Source organism: Thermobia domestica, chromosome 8 (genome assembly GCF_964235325.1).
Source record: "Thermobia domestica chromosome 8, izTheDome1.hap1.1, whole genome shotgun sequence".
Classification (NCBI taxonomy): Eukaryota; Metazoa; Arthropoda; class Insecta; order Zygentoma; family Lepismatidae; genus Thermobia; species Thermobia domestica.
The window spans coordinates 226,385,777-226,408,126 of NC_137461.1; the positions used below are offsets into that span (position 1 = coordinate 226,385,777).

The following is a 22,350-nucleotide window of genomic DNA, read 5'->3' on the forward strand; positions in this document are numbered from 1 at the left end:
GGCGATTTGTTCAAATTTCGCAAATAAGTATTTCATTAATGAGCAAAAGTATATCTTAACTCATTGTTCGAAACAATTCACAAGAGGTAGGTTACTTCTGACGTGTTCTTTTTGAACGACTTTCTCGAAAATGACTCATTTGATTTTTTCATATTTCATAAACAATTATTGCATTAATTGCTCTATTATATGTATAATGAAAATGTGCTCAAAGTGTGAGTTAATTTTGTAGTGAGGATTTTCTTCAATCGAAGTTTTTTATTCGATAATCTGACATTTGATGTATTTGAATAATACGATATTTTTTTTCGTATTATCCAAGTACACACTTCAGTAACAACTGCGGCCTAACACAGTTAAGAAATTGAATTGAAAACGTTTAGTGCGGTGGCCTTGTAATTGAATATTTTTTGGTAAACACCCTAGCTTTTTGTGGTAAACTCAGGCTTTTCTTTTTCGAGCGACAAAAGAGAGAAGAAAATATAGTGATTGTGAAAATAATATCAAATTCAGATTTCAATGGATTTACATACTTCATGGCGTCTACATACCGAAAATGTGATTTTTCGATACCCGTCCTTCCGGTCCGTCCGTTCGGTACACTTTTCTGTGCACTCGCCTAGAGGCCATACCGTTCAACGTATCTACACCAAATTTTAGACTTAGGGTTTACATAGTATTCCTACAGGAGATTTTCCCATTTTTTCCTACCGCCTAAAATAAGTGTTTTTTACTAACAGCCGAAAATCGAAAACAGCTATTTTCTCCAAAATGGTTTTAACAATTTTGTTTATTTTTGATTAATCAATATTTAATTAACAACCCTATATTGCAGTATCAGATATTTCTCTTAGAAAAATTTACGAGGGGTAGTTTATTCTTGGAGGTGACTTTTTCTCGACGATGTTCTCAGAAAGGACACCGGCAAATTTTGTACACACTTCATAAACAAATATTTAACCTTGCAGCATGTTATAAGTCAATTGACCTGTAGTAGTTTATTCTTGGAGTTGAATTTATTTCCAATGAGTTTCTCAAACACGACCAGTTGGCAACCCTGTATATCGACAACGAAGCTGAACTCGAAAACTGCAAGAGGGCTATTTGTCTCCTTTTGATGTCACGAATCATCTCCCGAAGTTTGTGGACATATTTCAGGTTCACCCTTAATGAAGCTTCTTTTCAAAAAGTTAACTATTAACTTTAGACATTGTTTATTTTTATAAAAATCACAAATGCCGTTATTAATTTTAAGGGAGAGAGCTACTTTTGAGAGAATAGATCTTTAAAAATAATTTTAAAACTTAGACTTTTGTTTTCGAGACATTCCAGACAAGACGAGACATTTTAAAAGCTATCTCATGTCCAAAACATTTCTTACGTCTTCTTTTGGATGTCACAAAGCGCGTCTCGTCTCTTTCTCGAGACATATCTTATCTCGTGCGCATTCGTTAACACTTGGGAAGGATTATCTTTCTACTCAAAGCATTGTTTTTATAATGGTTGCATATTTATGATAATTGCCGTCAACATAAATTACAGTTCTTTCAGTTGAATTAATTGTTTATTATTATTATTGAAATTAAAATTAAATGGAATATCTAGTTTTACGTTGCACTATTATGCACCTACGCTAAGGGAGAATGATGATGAATGAAATGATGAAATGAAGAAAGTGGGAGGAAAATGGAAAATTCCAAGAAAACCCATAACCATGCACACGGTATTTGTCTACCTCAAATTTCACTTGGCGCGAAGTGGAGTCGAGCCACGGACCCCATGAATGCTCTATTATTATTATTATTATTATTATTATTATTATTATTATTATTATTATTATTATTATTATTATTATTATTATTATTATTGTTATTATTATTATTATTATTATTATTATTATTATTATTATTATTATTATTATTATTATTATTATTATTATTATTATTATTATAATTGAAGTGAGCTTAACGAGTTTCAACCGTCTGACTCAACCAATGTTTGGGTGAATGTTCGTTCGTCTACTCCATGACAACTTTTCATAAAAGACATTCCCTTTTAATGAAACTAGTAAGTGCCTTTTAGCTTTGAGAAGTAACTATGCTTGGAATTTGAAATCTGCAAAATATAAGAGGTAAAATTAACCAAATGGTGCAAGTTTACACTAATGTATACAAAACAATTTTGCAATATCAATTACGTGAACCTTGTCCCATAAAGAAGCCGAAACCCCTACACCGAAGAGCCCTCCGAGATTTGATAATTGTCCACAAGGACTAAAATTGTCATTTGAAGCCAAGACTTTAATATGAAGCCAATAATTTCTTTAAAATAGACGAAAAATTCGAAAGTTATAAGCATTTTCATATTTTTGCCTTTTCCCATAATGGAGCCGTAGCACACTATACTGATGAGCCCCCCCGACTCCAGGATTTGATCATTCTCCATCGGACTGAAATTACCATTTGGAACCAACACTTTAATACGAAGCCCAACATTTCTTTAAAATAGACGAAAAATTCGAACGTTATAAACATTTTAATATTTTTGCCTTTTCTCATAAGGGGCCCGTATTAGCCTACACTGAAAAGCCCCACGAGATTTGATCCTTGACCACTGGGACTGAAATTCTCATTTGAAACCAAAACTTTAATATGAAGCCAAAAATTAAACTTTTACATCAATTTAAACTGACTGAGTTCAAGTTCACCCCACTATTATGTTTACTTTAGTTAAGTGGTAATTTGTGACAGCTTCACATCATCAAAAGAATCTTTCACTCCCCCCCCCAGAAGTTTGTGCTGGATCCGCCACTGGATTCAATAGACATTTTTCCTATTCTTTTTATCACCTTGTTGGGGCTCCCTCGTACAAATATTACAATCAAGGGGCGCTATATATTAGGTATTTCTTTAGTTACCTACCGCTAACCGCAGAGGGCCATCTTTGGTAGAATAAAAAAATGCTACGTGATATTCCAATCATGAAAGGGGAGAGGATGCTGTAAATATATTTCTTATTCATTTTGTCTACCCTGCTTATCAGAAATTACTTTCTGTTGGAAGGGTACTGAAATGAGAGGGGCAAAATAAAACGCCGTACCCCCTCCTACATGGTTGTTCAAATAATTACTAAAGAAAGCACTTTAGACTAAGATATCTAAGATTTAAACTAAGAAACTAAGATATCCTTACATTATGTAAGGATGGCATATTCAGGATTATTATTATTATTATTATTATTATTATTATTATTATTATTATTATTATTATTATTATTATTATTATTATTATTATTATTATATGAATGTTTTTGGAGCACCGAAATTTTATAAGACGAACAATGGAATGTAGAGGTTTAAGATGGGTGGTCATAGGGAGGAAAAACCAGAATTTTTTTCTATCTGGCTCTCTAACGTGAAGATTATGGTCTGATGGCAAGAAGTATCATCATTCTACAATAGGTAGCTTTTACGTAGAATATCAATTACTTGAGTTTTCCTCCTTCGAGCTACTTATCTCATGTGGTAAATTCAAAACAATTTCAATTTAATACAAATACATTGTAAAACTTTTCCTAATTAAACATCTAGGGAAAATTAAACATTTAATAGGGGAATCTGTTATCAAAATATCCAAACAAGTACATAGAAGGCTATCTAGTGAGAAATATTGTGAAACTTTATAAAATTCTCCAAATTAGGATTAACATTTACTTGGAAACAACGCGCCAGCGAGCATTACGTATAGTGAGCAGTGAGCACAGAGGAAATAATTACTAAACTTTTTGCAAACAAAATTAGGGATGCTAATGCAAGTGCGACAACGACATTTTTTCTTTTTTTGGTATCGTCATGAATTTTACACATATGTTACAATTTGATTCTTTCCCACATAAAAAATAAATAAAATAACCATAATAATAAAAACGACAACGTCACTTCAACCTGGATTCGAACCCGCTACCTTCGGCATACAAACTAGTTGCTTTAATTAACTGAGCTACTTGTTTCCTTACGTGAACTGACCCTGTTCTACGGTAAAGACGATTTTTCATTACGGTCGCGCTACCAATTCGTCCTTTTCCATAGACAATTTCCACTTTTTGCTCTATCTTTACGTTAAAACTTTGTATATATTAATATATTTGGAGTTTGCAGATAATGCACGAAATAAGACATATTAGAAATATTTCGTTAAAAGTTTCGTTTGTATATTTTATCCACATTTCTCTCAGTGACATAGATGTCGCTGCTTCGTGTTGAACTGCAGAATTCCCTCGCGTTCTTGAAAATTTCCCACTTTAGCAGAGTTGGTAATTCTCGAGATTTCTGTCGATTTAATGTTTTTGCTTCTAATTTATTTATTTTAAGCTAATATCTAACACAAATATTAAACACGGGTTTGTTAATAACCTGTTCTGCTGGGGAAACCTTCCGAAATTTCGAACATATAAAGAAAACAAATATATTTTCAAAAAAAATTCAAAATAAAGAGACGCATCATTTATTTTGCTCGTGGTAGTACATCCCAACCAGATCGAGACGTAAAACGCTGAATAAAGGTACCTTATAATAACTTGAGTATGGATAAATGCCGAAATTTAAGGAATGCGCCATGGAATTTTTATGGGCAAAAACTGTCCTTATCCAAGCAGAAATCGGTTCATTCACTCTCATCACATTGATTAGATACTTCCCAATGAGATAGAGACGTGAAACTATACATAAAGGTATCTTATAATGACTTGAGTATGGAAAAAGTCCGAAATTTAAGGAATGTTCAATGGGATATGGCCTATACAGTTTGCCATAAGAACCAGACTGTGCGTGATCAGATCAAAAGTCACGTTGCTTACTAAATCTAGTCTGGATATTCCAAATCCAGATGTGAGATCTTTCAAGCACGTAATCTCGCCATGCGGCGCCCTGGGTGATTCGCAGAAGATGCATATACTTTATTATTACTATTGATTTTACTCAAAGAACTTGACTTTTGACAATGTTCTATTCATATTTACCTTACGTGCTATGTACGTTCATTATGTCTTTCCAATAAACTTTTAATTAGCCATCTCCTTATTAAAGGTCTTGAGATCTGTGGACGACTTCGTTTCTTCATTGATTTTCCATTGAGGTTAATGTTCATCTTTCATGATTTTTCACCATGTTCCATCCATTTTAGGACAATTTGCTTTCCGAGTTTAAAATCTACATACTCTCCTCTACATTTGTGCTGAATTTCAGCCATCTCCCTCTTTTGGTCTTTGAGATAGGTGGAGCAATTATTGGTATTTCATTGATTTTCCTTTGACATTAATGTTAATGTTTCGTGCGTTTTGATTATGTTCCATCCATTTTGGAACAATTTACTTTTGAAATATAGAATCTGCATAGTTTCTTCTACATTTGAGCTGATTTTCAGCCATCTCTCCCTGAGTCTGTTCAGATCATTCCATCCGATTAGGCCCTTTATTGGCAAAAAGTTGTCCGTAATTATTAAATGCTTCTTAATGAGATGAAGATGTAAAACTCTCCATAAAGGTACCTTATAACGTCTTGAGTATGGGAAAAGTCCAAAATTTGAGGAATGTGCAATGGGAAAATTTTAATAGGTGCAAAACTGTTCTTACAATTAGAAATCGGAAACGGATTCCGTTATTCAACACATCATGTGCGTAATGATAATGTTAATCGTCCGAGTGAGCTAAACTGCGTACATTCTAACGTAAATTTGGTGGTTGAGAACCCAGATAATAAAAACTATTTTTTTCTTTTTCTCAGTGAATATTTTTTTCTTTCACACATTTATTGGTATTAAATAGCTATTGCAATTAAATTAAGAAGTAGGAGAAAGTAGAAGTGGAAATATCTGTAAATTAGTGAAGTTCTCCAAGAATATGAGGAATTCAATTGTTTGTATTTTATACTAAACATGTTAGCGGCGATATAATTATGTTTACAAGCTATTTAAAAGGTTATGTCATTGAAAGAAAAACTCCAGGAAGTATGAAACTGAGTAACTTGCGCGTCATGTAATGAGCTCCGGAATTTAGCAATGTGGAAGGGTAAGAAGGACTCAGTATGTCGAAACACCAGCCATGTCTAGTGATGTAATATCGGGAATTCAGCATCAAGGGTTTTGAGGTCTGTTGAAATTCTTAGTATTTAGGTAATGAAAAAGCAGATGTTAGCTATCGTGATTTTGTAGCTTGGGTAAATGAATTAGAATCTCGTTTGGACATAACTCTCTGACAGATTTTTAATGAAAGTAACCCTCTCTGCTGGTCCAGTGGCTAGCATGTGCGCCTTTGTTGTACGGGATCCTGAGTTCGGTTCCCGGAGGGAGAGCCCTTGGGAAGTAATGATGCATGTGGAACATAATGACTTCTTTAAAAATGTAAAATCCTAAATTTTAATCCAACAATATGACACAATCGCTAATCCCAATATACGATAATGATATGGTGAACTATAAAAAGCAATGGAATCTGAACAAAAACACCAAAAGTGTAGAAAGTGCAGTCAAGTTCATCAGCCTCAAAAAGCGTTGAGATGAGGGTGAATGAGCCAAGTTTCTGCATCTCCAACAAACACTGGAACTTGGCGTGAGGTGTCTAATATATTGGAATACAGCAAGATGTTTGTTCCTAGTTTCACAGCCGGGACATTTCGACCCTAAGGTTGGTAGTGGCCCCCAAATTCACCACGGTCACAAACACAATCCCTAAAGATCGTCAACGTCATTTTGCTTAACTTCCCATGGAGGATTATAAGTTTTTCTTGTCTGAGTTTCGAACAACCAACCTTAATGAAAGTATATACGAGCCTTAGCCCACTAGCGAAGTTGATATTTCTACGGCTGGTGGTGGCTCCAAACCCACCACGCTCACCACCACTATCCCTAACGCTCCTTAACATAATCTTCCTTGACCCCTCGCGCAAGGTCCAGTGTTCGTTTTAGATGTAGTGGCCAAGGAACTTGCCTCATCCATCCTCATCTCGACACTTTTTGAGGCTGACGAACTTGGCTGCCCTTTTTGCACCTCTGATGTTTTTGTTCAGATATTGTCACGATAACCAATCAACACATTACATCTCCTACTTCATCTACATTTAATATACATTTCTTTATTTAATCTCTTGACAAAGTGAAATTCTATCTTTCTTCTTACATTGTTGCAATTGAATTTTTTTCCCAAGGAATTACAACTCCTAAAGTACCCATAAGTATAAACAAAATAGCACTATACAAGAATGAAGTATTAAAGAAAGTATTAATATAATATTGTTAAGAGCATGCGTAAACAAATTATTAACATTTGGAAAATAGCTTGATCCCATATGTTTGTGTGTGTGCTGTTTTGGTCTACTCTAGAAATTTAACTGCCAAAAAATCTTTAGAATTTGTGAACGAAATCCTGGCTATTGATAAATCCTGATTGTAGTACCCCGACGATATTTAGCGCCGGGGTACTACAGATACTTTACTCTGAAATTCTGTCCAGCATATTCTCAGCTTTTAAGAAAAAGTAATTTTCAAATGTTTAAAAGGTAAAATATTTTCGTTCTCCATCCAAAGTAAACTGAGTACCATTGCACTCGCAGTTCACTCACTGAATGTATTAATTTGGAGCTGTCAAAATCTGTGACAAAATCTTTCAGGTGCTTGCAATCAGTAGGTACACGTAATTTTCTTAAGGTTGTACTCATCTTCCAAAAGCAGCAAATGGGACTAAGATCTTATTTGTTTCTCTGTGTGTTGGTGACTGGCTGTCGGTCACTGACATAGTTCATGCTCCATTGCTTTATTCTGAGAAATTTTCTAACAGGAAAGAGACATTTGTTTCCGAAAAAGGAAATATACATATATTGTAGTTACTCATCCGAAATGTAACGCAAACTAAGCACGTTACTAAAAAGATCGTAACACGTTACCGTTACAATTACTTTGGAAAAATGTAACGCGTTACTAGAAAACGTTACTTCACAAGACTGGTAGGATGTTTCAAAATTTATGTCAAATGTAGAGTGTTTTCTGTATTGAAACCTGTATCTATTGGGGGGAAATTCTCCATATGTCAAGAAGTGACATTTCAGAATGAACTATATTTGCGGAACAGTTATTGTCGTTTTTTTATTGAATAAGGACCATAATTATGTATTTCTGATAGTTACGTGACTAGTTACATTTACTTGATTACTGGAAGGCATATTGTCAATTGAAAAGCATTAAAAGTATTATTGAATTCAATATTTATAAATCTTACTCAATTTAAGTGATATTAACTACAAATTGCAAAAGTGAGTAACTAATTAAACCCAAGAGAGGAAGAAGAATACAAGTAGCTATGCTATTATAAGTTGACTATAAAAATAATTGCAGAACAAGAAGTGATACACACGTGAAAGAATAGATTTCAAAATGTATTATACTAACTTAAAGACTGAAAAATAGAACGACTTCTTCTCTATGCTATTTTAGCATATAATCTTCTTCAATCGTAGAAATAATGACATTTCTTATGATAATGTAATTAATATTAGGACCTACTTATAAAGAAATATTGTTAGACATCGAAATTATACTATACATAATTATCGCAAGTAATGACGTAGAACGGCTATGTCAGTCCAATTCTGTCCGTCTGTATATCGGTATGCATCACAGAAGAAATGTAACAACTTTTTCAGACCTGCCATCCTGAGTGAAGTTCTACAAATCTGGGATTTCCTCATTTCGATCAGCCAAATGCCAGAATGATATCTAACACAAGGTTCCAGGTAGGTTCCTTTCTTCACCATTCTTTTCTTTCTCCCCAATTCCTAAGGCAATGTGATTGCCAAGGAATGTCGTTCCTCATGTGTAACGGGCTAACATGGCCATAGATGTCGAAAGCCCAGAAATCTAATCCTAATCCTAAGAATGGTAAGAAGTAGAAAGATTTTTTTAAAAAAATGGAATCAGCGTTCCGATATTAAGTTCCATCTTTGTTTTATACCTCTACTCCAAGCGGAAGTGGTTATGGATTCAGCATCTGAAGAGTAAATAATGCTTCCCAGTCGAAGTTCAGTCCCCATGCAGGCAGAAATCTGACACTCCCCTCCCGGTAGGATAGTCCAAGCAATACGGGGCTTCCTCTAATTACGGCAGAGGTACACTGTACATTACCAGAACCAATGACTGATGTAGACCGTGTGTTCAACACATACATTGTCATTTGGAAGCCATGTCTTCCCTGGTAGGGTAGCCCAAGCAACACGTGGCTACCGGGTCGTTTAAGCAATACGGAACTTCCTCTAATTACAGTAGAGCTACACCGTATATTACCAGATCCAATGGCTGACGTAAACTGTCTACCTTTAAAGACAATGGCCATTTCGGAGCGGCGGCTACCCTGGTAGGATCATAGACCCTGCACGAAAATAAGGTCAACAAAATCTGGGATGAACGGTCCCAGTTCCTTAGCGCCCCTAAGGTACAAGTGTCCGTTAGGATACTAGGTATCCCATCCCGGACCCCAGAGCACGTACGAAACGCTCTTTGAGAGCAGTACCTACATCATCCTTCCAGTAGGGCATTGGACCCGTCCCCCTGGGCAAACCAGCTCCTCACTCTTTCATACTTGCTGGAGTACCACGCAGCCTTATCTCCTGGACTCAAGGGCACGGCTTAGTTGCCCATTTCGGAGGACAGCCGAAAACTTCACCTCTGCCGTTAGGGGCGGCAGCAGAAGCTAACTTCCTCACTGAGAACGTGATGAGGATACACGTACTCTCCCGAATCCAATGGCACGAGTTAGTTGGTCATTTCGGAGGATAGACCAAGCCTCACCTCCTCCGGTAGGTTATTGTCGAACTTGTTGGAACAGTCTATGAGGAAAAGCTGCTCGGGGTGCTGAACATTCTAGATAGTTACATGATTCCAAGCACCAGTCAAACCTATCTCTCCCTCAAAGCATCCAGCCCACCACAAGGCATGCGGTAACAGGTGTGTAATGAAGGGGTAATTCCCCCTTTCTCAGCACTTGTTGAGTAGCGCCGTGTAGCGTAGTCGCTAACGCTCTCGCCTTCGGTGCAATCGGTCCCGGATTCGATTCCCGGTGAGGGCACTCGGTCGAAAAAGTGTAACACGCTTTTTCAGGCCAGTCACCCTGAATGAGGTTTTCCTGGGTTATCCTCATTTATGCCAGGTAAATACCGGGGTGGTATCTAACTTATAGGTTCCAGGCCGCTTCCTTCCTTCCCCAATCCTTTCTTCCTTCCCTTTCCCCGTATTGTATGCTCACCGAGGGACGTCATTCCTCAAATAGTGAAGGGTTAAATGGCCTTAGATGCCCAAAGCCCAGAAATCTAAATCCTAAATTCTAGCAGGGGTTGGGACGGGCCACGGTGTGGTTTGGACGGCGCGTATACAAAGTGAACCGACAACAATGGACTGCATATTGTCTTTCAACATTTATGAATATACAATCATATTTATTTACTCGTCGACTTAAAATATCCCTAGAGCACACTCAACCCTATTATAATATAAAAATGCCTATTTAAATTTACAAAGAATATTTTTATCGCCATCGCTTGGCCGCCATATTGATGATGCAGGCACGTAGCCAAGGGGGGGGGGTCCGGACCCCCCCCTCCCTTCAAGACCAGAAATTAAAGAAAAATTAATGAAGGATGAAGCAAAAAGAAACGAGAAATAGGAAGAATCAGCATTAAAAATAAAAAGCGAAAAATAAAAATAATTTTTCATCATCGCTTCTTTGTAGATCAAACAAGTTATTTCAGAAACGGTTTTCAACTGCTCCTTTAACTTGTCATTTGGAATAGACAGTAGTTGACGGAATAATAGAAACAAAAAGTTATGTGGAAAGCAAGTTCTGTTAACATTTGACTCAACAGAAAAAGGAACGCAGATATATAATATTTTACATTATTGGATACGTACTTTTTTTTTAAAAATAGTTGAGGTCATAATAAAAGGAAAATTGTTATATATGAATGAACAGAAGAAGAAATGTAGATATTGTAAAATCTTTTAAAATCTTTTTAATATTCTTTTATTAGAGATTTCTTCATAGCTTGCTACTAAAATACTTACTAACATGTCCTCATTTTCTTGTCCTAACAAACCAATATGTGTTGCTAGTAAAATAGTTTAGATTGATCAAGCCCCTGGTGTGATAACCACAATATTTCATGTCACACGCCCCTCCCCTCTTCCCATTGCGAAATCCAGACTAAACGAACCAATGTATGTTACCAATAAAATAGTTTAGGATAATCGAACTCTGGTGTGACAACCACAGTATTTCATGTCTCGGACCCCCCCTATTACGAAATCCTGGCTACGTGCCTGGATGATGTCATGTTATGCCACTGCGAATTTATAATTTTGGCAAGTTTTTATGGAGTTACAGACGCACAAAAGAATTATTGAAATTCCAATTAGCTTTCCAAAAGTTTTTCGTCTTTAAAAGTATTCTGAACTAGTGGCATTCTGAACGAGTGTTTATCCAATAACGCTGACAAGGTGGTATCGGCCGCGTCTTCACTAACAGCGAAATTAAAATCGTGGGGTGGAATAGATTAAGCATTTACGACTGATGGTAAAGTCGTAGCATGTACAGCATACGAAAAAAAATCGTGTGCTCTTTGAAATCGCAGTTAGAGCAACATAAGGGAAGCACCGTCCACACTAGAAACAAGGAAGTGCATTCCGGCAGAAAGCAAATTCTTCTGACCCAAATGCAGCAGGGGGCTTCTACAATGAACGAATTTTTCAAAGACATGTGTTCTGCAGTGGTAGCTGCTAATATTCTTTGGTATAAGCTTCAGGTACACGAATACCGGGAATTCCTAGAAAAATATTGTAAGCGTCAAATTCCAGATGATTCGACGTTGCGAAAAAATATCTTGATATTTGTTACGAGGAAAGTATAGAGTGTATTCGGAGTGAAATAGGGGACTCGTACATATGGGTAAATGAAACTACAGATTTAGCGGGCCGCTATGTAGCTAATTTAATTGTTGTCAAATTAGACCCTGAAGCTTCCTCTCAACCATAGAGCTTTAAGAGTATTGTACCTGAATTTAATTCCTTTCATTGTCTTACTCACGCACGCATTCAAACGTGTGTCGGAGGAAGTGAGAAGCAATATCCCTCTGGTGAACAAACTTATATCTAGTACAAAAAAGGTTTTTTTTTTTTTTTTTTTTTTTTTTTTTGAAAGCTCCACACTGATCATAATGTTACAGAAAACACCTGTCGGATGTGCCTTTACCTCCTGAACCTATAGTTACACATTGAGGAACTTGGATAAAGGCTGTCATATTTTACAAACCAACATTTTAAGCACGTAAAGTCTGTAGTTGACATGTTCTCACCAGAGTCCGCAATTTCAGTGAGTGAAGCTCAAGTCGCTGTTAATGATCCTGAAATTGTCTCAAGCATAGCATACATTGCAAGCAACTTTGGCTTTCCTTCAGAGAACATAAAGAAACTTAAATCTTCAGGACTTCCCTTGCAGGAGTCCTTCGATATTGTAAACAGTGTAAGGGAAAAACTTGTAGTTATTAGAGGTGAAATTGGTGTCAAAGTTAACAGAAAGTTTGAGCTGGTCTTAGAAAGAAATCCTGAATATGAAGCCTTTGATAGTGTGTGTAAGATTCTCAGTGGGGAAGTCGCGATTCCCATCCCAGAAGATATATCCCCCAAAATATTTCCTTGTTGAAATACGCTCCTACAACATCATGTGATGTTGAAAGATTCTTTTCAGCGTATAAGAACGTAGTCTCCGACAAACGGCTATCAATGAACTCAGAAAACATTGAAAAGTACTTGATTGTGCATTGTAAATCAAAATAAATCGCGTAAAATTTTCTGCCGAAGAAAAACTGCAATATAATATGGTGTGATGTTTATTGGTTAAAAGATGTTTATCGCTACTTCTGGCATGAATGTGGAGGCAACAGAGATGCCACAGAAATATCCTCCTGTCTTTACATGTACTTAAAAGACGTGTCACAGCGTGCGAGGAATGAATCTTTGGAAATTGTTTTGTACTCTGATAATTGCTGCGGCCAACGAAAGAATAAATTTATGATCGTCATGTATATGCACGCTGTATCCACTTTAAACATAAAATCTATAACCCTCAAGTTCCTGGTACCTGGACATACTCAGTATGAGGGCAATAACGTTCATGCCGTTATCGAAGAAGCAGTGAAAATATCATTAAAATTTATGTGCCATATCAGTATGTGCCAATAGTTCAGGGAGCAAAAAAGAAAGGAAAGCCGTACAAGGTAGTAGAATTAACATATGAAAACTTGCTTGACTTTAAGGATCTTCGTCAAAACTACGGAAATAACTTCTCAAAAACCTACGATGAACGGCAAATAAAATTTGCCGATATTAAGATAGCAAAAGTTAAGAAAGAAACACCGGACGAATTTTTTATCATAATTTCATACGAACAGGCGGATTACCAAAAAATTGTTGTCACGAAGAATACACGCAAGTCTCGGCAGCGAAGAATGTCGTGCGAACTGGGAAAAGCGCATCCAGATAAATTCATAATATCGGATCGCAAAAAGTCCAATATAATGGATTTTTTTGCTTCCCAACACATTCCCCCCAGCTTACAAAGATTTCTACCCATCACTTTTCAATTAGTAGTTTCTATTGTACAGCTGATGTAAAGACATTGATTTTTGGATCGTTATTTTGAAGTTATACCATAATTAAAAGTAATTGTTTTTTTTTTTTTTTTTTTGTAAAACTTCGAAAACTTCGATTTGTGTCGCTTTTCCTCTTTGTCATCATTACACACTTTTACAAGGTGTGTCATCAGAATAGTCACAACTTGCAAAAAATGACAATGATAAATAAAAAGAAAAGTGACACAAATCAAAATTCTCACCCCTGAGATGACTGCATTTTGTGTACTAAACACCTATTGTTTCCAGTAACAATACCTGTAACTATTTACAAAGCTAGAAGCAATTCATACACTATTTTCTTCGAAATACAATACTCATTGTAATACTAGTTCTTCTTCTGCTTCTTCTTCTTCTTTTTTTTTTTTTTTTTTTTTTTTTTTGCTCTCCTGAAACAATACGTTTTTTTGAGTTGTGTCACTGTTCTATGTCATGTGCGATATATTTATACAGTGAAGTTTTGTGCTATACGCATTGCTTTTAACATATATATGGGACTTATAAACAGCGTTTTTTTCAAATTATAGAATGTGTTTTTGTATAATTAAAAATATATATAATTTGAAAGTTACTTGTTCAAGGGAATTCATTGTATTATAGCTTGAACTGGAAAGTTGCAGACCAGAATATTCTTACCATAACATTATTTTATTGATTCTTTTATATGCTTGAAACTGCTGATATATATAGATATTTTCGATCTTTAAGTATTACATATTCTCTCGATATTACATATTTCTAACATACTTTGGGTATTTTTATCATTTTATGAACATATTTTGCTGTTTGATATTACATAAAAATAGGGGCCTTAATCATCACCGTCTCCTTTAGCCTAACCGGCATAATAGTGGCACGTAAAACTCAAAGATTTCATTTAATTTTCCCCTATTTTACGAAAACTCTCAGATACGAACACCAAACCCTGAACATTTTAGTAACATTTTCATAACAAGCAAGAGCAATTCTCAATTCAAATGTAATTTGCACAGAAAATCCTTTTTGCAATTTGAATATAAATCCGAGTACAGCAGACAGACAATTCATTTTAAATGGTTCATACGTTTACCCAGGATGATGAGATAAGCAACGTCGATTTAAATTTGAAGAAAAACTATATAAATTGCCTCTATCTGTTCCTTACAAGCTGACTTCTCGAAAACATTCGGGTACCGGTATGTGTTCATACATTTTAATGAGGAGTTTATATACAAAATGTTATCTTCTTAACTTAAAGGATTAATGAGATACTGGATCTTTGACATAAATGATAAACTTCTATTACGATTGGCAGTTGGCGACCACTAAACGATTTAGATAAAATAGATATGATCACGGGCTTCATTTGGGACTCAGGGAGAGAGTAATTTGCCTCTGACTTTGGGATAAATTCTACTTACATCGGAGAGTCTTCCCTCCTAGCAAAAATCTAGAATGAGCGCACTAAATTTGGTGGAAAACGTTTCTCCTCTTTCAGTTTGTTTTATGATTACATATACATTCGTTTTGACCATGACAATTTATAAAATGTCTGTGTCTAAAATAGGCATTTCTGTTCCCATAGTACTTTATTATTATTTTGGCCCAAGAAATTAATATTGATTGTTAAGGCGAGGTTTTGTTCTGATGACATTTCGGCCTGTGAATTTTGAAACAGCGTTATTTAATCCGTTAGGCTTGGGTCGCGCGAGATTTTAGCCGGCGGGATATTCGATTACCATGTTTTAGCCGCAAGATTTTGTCCCTATATCCCCAGTTATATGCTAACAATTGTTTGATATTGCAGCCAGTTCATACGTTTTAGTTAATTCCAACCTAAGTGTCATTTGCTATTGTATTTGGGTTAGAAAGAATAAATTCCTCTTATGCGGAACTCTTTCACTGCCTTTGACATATTTGCCACATTTGTGAAAACATATCGCGCAATTTAATTTGAAAAGCCGATCATTGTGAACACGTAATTCAATACAGATTACGAATTCGTAATAGTGTTTCTTCAGTGGTCTCAAGAGAGATTTGCCAGTTGTTTTAGGCAATTAAATAATTGGCTTAGTTAGACAGAGATGTACTTTGAAGCAAAAAATATCTTTGTACTCACAATGTTTAAGAAAACTATCTTTTATGATCAAAAATGTCTGTATAATAGGAAACACTTTCTTTCTTTATCTGATAATTGCTCAGTATATATTCATTATATCTGCCTGTTTTGTTCAAAATGAATATGCTTACATTATATTGTGATTAGTAGTTTGCAACACTGCAATGATAATTTAATTGGGCAGTCCCATCCTTTGCTGTGTAGTGATATCGCAATGCGTACAGATTATCATAAATGAGATGTTTTTTGTTCTAAAAAGTATATAAGCATAAATTCCTTATATCCATAATGCTGAAATTTACAAAAACAAAATGTGCAATGCAAATGACAACAACTACTTTCCTGTATCTCCTAAATAACGCAATATAATGTCACATTCACCGTGCACATTGCAATTAGCTTTTAACTCAGGGATGCAAATAACCGCTCGCCCACTCGCCCGGGGCGAGTAGTTTATCGGTGCGGGCGAGTATTTAATATCATACCGAAGGTAAGTAAATGATTTCTATTGTTGGATGTGGGCTAGTAGTTTTTTTCTTATGCGACTAAAATTTTGTTGCTTATTTGCATCCTTGTTTTAACCACACCATTATGCCACCACATGTTATCATCTAGTATGCCACACCATGCGAAACAAATTCAGTAATAGATCAAATCTCGTATGAGTAATACTGTGAAAACCTTAGATCTTCCCATATTATCGAACTCCTCATATTATCCAAAGTTGTCCTACCCTTATGAATAGTTTAACAAGACACCCTATAACAATTACGACTACATTTATCAAAATGGACTGTTTAAATCTCGAGTAGAAATTTAATTTGTATAACATACTGTAAAAGCTTCTCCGACCAAAAACAACTTCCAACATGGTGTCCAGATACTTGGTGGAGCATATAAGCGATGGACAATCTTCTGCAACAGTGGCTCAACAGGCGTCATTGTAAAAAATAATATAGCTGGACCAACTGAGGACCTCAAGTTTACTTGGATGTAAGCAGGGCCTATCTGCAGAACAAAAAATGTACAAGATATGTTAATATATGAAAGTAATAGATTTCCTCAGTAATATATATATATATAGGGAAGTTTGCCCCAGTACCGTACACTTAAGCATTTTTTCTATTTGTTTAAACACCAATCAACAAATCGATACAAGAAAACACCCTGACTATAATCATAGTATTGATAATAATGTAGTATGACAAGAACATTTTTATTACAAGATTTGAACATTAAATTTTTCGATTTTCTAAAATGCTCAAAATGGCGTTGGTCAAACCGGACAGATTACTATAAATATCAAACACAGGAGTGTTTGTAAATATGCAAGTAAATGTTATGTTGTAGTTGTCAAATACAATTTATTTGATATTGTAATCGTATTACATTATCCAGTTCGTACAGTGTTAACAGACAGGATGAATTTTATTAGTACTTTAACACTATGAAAAATGAGTAGAAAATTTTAAAAAAATAAAATAGTGCTTCACCGCAACAATGTTTCTCTCCCTACTAAATTTTACTCAAAAGTGGCTACTGTTAAAACCGTTGGTACAAGCAACATAATTTGAATCTTCTACAATAATAATAAAACTAAGACTGTAATAACAATAATATGTAGGAAATGAAAGCCAAAAGATATTTCAAATTAAATGTTTCATCTCAGTAACCTCACTGCTTACAATTTTCACAAACGAAGTAATCAATATTTTCACTGTCAGCACACCACCCTCGACAACTGCAGCATTGTACCCATTCATTGAAACATTCCCCACAAATAAGACACTCCGTGACAATAGTTTCCTTTGTGTCGTCCAACAGCTCTCCGAACACTACAGTTTCCTGCTAACATACTATCCACAGCTTTCTTCATACTTTCTTCATCCCGTTTCCCTTTCTTGTATGTAGCCATCCTTGTGCATACAATAAATTTCACCCTAAATATCTTCTCAATTAAGACTAATTAGGTAATCTCTTCTGTTCGATACTGGGAACATGCGGAGTGTGCGGTACTGGGACCACACGATCTACTAGGAAAAATACCAACTAAAGACTATGGAAATTTTAGTTAATGTTTCCACACTGTACACATGTTTAATTATTACGAAGATCAATAGGCATTATTAGCAATTTTAAAAAGAGGATTATGTAAGCAAATTAGTGTTGACATATAGTTTACAGGGATGAAGATGTCGTTGGTATAGTGAAGTGATTTTTACTACAGCAATAATTAATGTAATAAATAAGTATGTAGCTAATATAATAGTATTTATTAAGATTGATGTTATGCAAAATTTTATACCGGAAATTTCTTGGTAGTTAGTTGTACATACATGAGGATCAGGAATTGAAATTGTTTGGTAAGAGGATAGTGTCAATAATTCAGATGAAGATTAAGAGAGGGGAATAAGGAAATTTAGTAAGAAAAAGTTTAGATGTTAAAGTGAATATTTTGTTTGATGCTGGTCTTGTAACGTAAATGAATAGGACCAGTATACCAGCAACGAAAACTAGAAAAAGAACATAAGAGAATCAAGGCGATTCTCTTATAGTTGAAATAATTAAGCAGGTAGTGATGGTGTTGATAATGAGAATTAGTCCTATTGATAAGGGGTGGGATATTTGAATTAAAATGAATCTTAGGACTACTAAAATTATAAGTAATATTCAGGTTATTTTCATCTCAAGAGATAGTTTATTAAAATATTAGGGTTGGGTACTAAAGATAAGTTCATACTTTCTCTTGATACTTTTAGAATTTTATTTATTAATGGTTTACAAAACCAACGTTTTGATTAAACTGTAAAAGCTTATGAAAATATTGTTGATTTTGTTTTCTTGTTTCTTAATTATTTTGGGAATAGCCTGTTTTGTCATTCAGCGTAAGCATTTACTGATGGTTTTATTAAGACTTGAATTTATTGTGTTGATAAGTTTTTAATTGTTGTCTTATTCTTTGGGTAGTTTATACGTTGAAAATTATTTTTGTTTATTATTTATAACTTTTAGAGTTTGTGAAAGTAGCTTAGGGCTATCTATTTTAGTGCCTATCGTTCAAACTCAGGGGGGGATGATTACTTGAATTATTTGGTTGTATTACGATGTTAAAATATTTAATATTTATGTTACTTTTAATCCCTCTGGGATTTAATTTTAAATAATGGTGATTTGTTCAGTTTTGTCTTATTAGATTCTGTTTTTTATATATGATAGGAAATAGTATAGGATCGATTTCTTGAGAAGTTGGCTACTATTTGTGAAGAGATAATTTGAGATATTCATTAATTTTATTGAAAACTAGCAGCGTTCACCCCGCTTCGCTGCGGTCACCCCGGAACGCAATAAACTTTGTTACTTAGATAATTTTTACTTTTTCGCTTTCAAGTGATATGATAAAAACCATAGAAGATTGCAGTAAATCTTAACATTATATCGCCTGTCATTTATGTTAACCCGCCCCGCTTCGCTGCGGTCATCCCGGTGCTGGCATATTGTAAAAGTGTCTGTAAAAATAAGCAAATCAATTAAAAAATTTTAAACAGAAGATTCAAGCTATTTTCCGCTGTATATCGCCTGTCATTTATGTTAACCCGCCGAGTGACACGGTCATGCGGGTTGCATATAAATACGTTTATTTTTACCTATGATGAACTAATAACAAAGGATTTGTACGTTATGGACACCTGAATGGTCAATTATCTCAAGACACTGGTAATTAAAAATTAAAGTGATATGATAAAAACCATCTAGGGTCCAAATCCTAATAACCCCCCAAAAATGAAAGAAATTGGTTCAGCCGTATTAGCGTGATGAGCGGACAAAAAATTGTACGTTCTCTTTTATATATATAGATTTGAATTGTTATAATTATGGCTAGAGAAGATGTATTAAATAGTTGATTTTATAATACGAGTTTTATTAGTTTAGTTTTAGTATTACTTGTGTTACTTTATTTGAGATTTTCTTCTAAATTATTTATGTTTTATTATTTTTGAAGGTTCAATAATTCCTACATTATTTTTAATTTTGGGTTGAGGGTACCAACCTGAGCGTGTACATGCAGGGATGTATTTATTATTTTACACTTCATTTGCTTCACTAGCGCTTCTGATTGGCATTTTTTATTTAGAATATGTTAAGAATATGTTTGTTGGCGGTTAATATAGGAAGTGTTATGGGTTTGGGGACTACGTACTATATGTGGTATTTTGCCTTAGTTGTAGCTTTTTTGATTAAAATGCCTACGTTTCTGGTCCACCTTTGGCTACCGAGGGCCCATGTAGAAGCGCCCGTAAGTGGTTCAATGATTTTGGCAGGAGTTTTATTGAAATTAGGGAGCTGTGGGTTATTGCGTATTATATATTTTATGGAAAATGTAACTGTAAGTATAAATTTAATTTGATTTGTTATTAGTGTTGTGGGTATTTGATCAGTTAGATTAGTTTGTGTACGGCAGATTGATGTAAAATCTTTGATTGATTATTCTTCTGTTGCTCATATAGGCTTAGTACTAATAGGATTAATAATGATGGGTCTATTAGGGTTTAGAGGTACCCTTACATTAAAAATTACACATGGCCTATGGTTTTCGGGATTATTTTGTCTTGCAAATATTTCTTATGGACGTTTAGGGAGTCGGAGATTATTAATTAATCGTAGGATATTATCTTTTATACCAAGTATAGGTCTATGATAATTCTTATTGAGGATTGCTAATATAGCCGCGCCGCCTACGTTAAATTTATTAGGAGAAAATAGTTTGTTGATTAGAATTGTTGGTTGATCATGGAAGAATATGTTAGGTTTGGCTTTACTTTCTTTTTTTTAGCACTGCTTATAGATTATATTTATATTCATATACTCAACATGGTATAGCTTATTCTAATTTATATTCTTGTTGAGGTGGAAGTGTTCGAAAGTATTTATTGCTAATGTTGCATTGATTGCCTTTAAATTTATTAATCTTTTTTGCAGGGCCGAGATTTTTATGATTGTAGTTGCTTGAGTAGTTAAAGAGAAAATTTTAGTTTGTGGAACTAAGGAAAGTTTATTACCCTCAGGCCGTGGTTTGACCTTTTTCAATTTGTGTAACTAGATTTGATTTTTTGAATGGTATAAGTATTTTCTTATTCATAATGGGCTTGAATTTTTTAATTAATAGATATAGTGTATTAATTGAATGAGAAGTAATTTCTTTTAATAGAAGTAAAATTATTATGGCTCTTTTATTTGATTGGATATCATTTATATTTATAAGATTTGTACTGTATATTTCTAGTATAGTGATTTATTATAGTGAACAATATATAGGTGCTGAGCGATATCTTAATCGGTTTATTATATTAATGTTAATATTCGTTCTTTCAATAGTGTTGTTAATTATTTCTCCTAATTTAGTTAGAATCCTCTTTGGCTGAGACGGGCTAGGATTAGTATCATATTGCTTAGTTATTTATTATGAGAAAGTTTGATATAATGCTGGCATATTAACAGCTCTTTGTAATCGGATTGGTGAGGTAGCAATTTTGCTAGCCATTGCTTGAATATTGAATTATGTCAGTTGAAATTATGTTTTTTATTTGCACAGAGTTTTGAATAATGATGAAATAGTAATTATTTCTAGTTTAGTTATTTTGGCAGCAATAACAAAAAGTGCACAAATTCCTTTTTCCTCATGACTACCATTGCCAGTGTTTATTTATTAATTCGTTTCAGAGACGTTTTATTAAATGTGTAAGCGGAATATGTATTACTCTTATTCTCAGGTTTAACAATATTTACAGCTAGTATTGGTGCTAATTATGGATATGATTTAAAGAAGCTTATCACGTTGTTTACTTTAAGCCAGCTCGGTCTTATAATAATAATTTTATCTATAGGGTTCCCTGTATTAGGTTTTTTCCATCTACTTACACATGCTGTGTTTAAAACGTTACCTTTTTATGTGCGAAAGCGATTATCCACGGTGTAGGGGACACACAAGATATCTGTAGAATATGAGCACTTGTAGGTCAAATCCTCCTTACTTTATCCTGCTTGAATGTAGCTAATTTAACACTATGTGGAATACCATTCTTAGCAGGGTTTTACTCTAAGGATTTAATTTTGGAGGTATCTTCCTTGTCTTTAATTAATGTAGTTAGTTATTTCTTATTATTTTTTCTACAGGTTTAATTCTATGTTATTCTGTGCGCTTAAGATTTTTGTTTGACAGGTAAAGGGTTCGGAGGACCCATTATTCATTCTATTGGTTTTGGGTACAAAACCTCGCGGCGACAACCTCGCGGACCAAAACCTCGCCTCCCAAAACCGCGCCGCCCAAAACCTTGCCTGGCCAAAACCTCGCCGTCCAAAACGTCGCCGGCCAAAATCTCGCGGGGCCAAAACCTCGCCTGGCCAAAATCTCGCCGTCCAAAACGTCGCGGGCCAAAATCTCGCGGGGCCAAAACCTCGTCTTCCAAAACCTCGCGCCCCAAAATATCGCCATACCCAAAATCTCGCCTGACCTAAACCTCGTTGTAATGATCTC

The 22,350-nt window shown here is 34.8% G+C and overlaps 1 protein-coding gene across 1 annotated transcript in view; it reads right to left on the reverse strand.

Annotated features, from left to right (window-relative positions):
- The window catches only part of LOC145692484 (cholesterol 7-desaturase nvd-like), a 68,679-nt gene that overhangs the window by 13,217 nt on the left and 33,112 nt on the right, over nucleotides 1-22,350 (reverse strand). Inside the window, exon 5 of the mRNA XM_081767792.1 lies at nucleotides 16,653-16,826. Coding sequence (XP_081623918.1) covers nucleotides 16,653-16,826 — 174 coding nt within the window. The remainder of the gene's footprint in view (nucleotides 1-16,652; nucleotides 16,827-22,350) is intronic.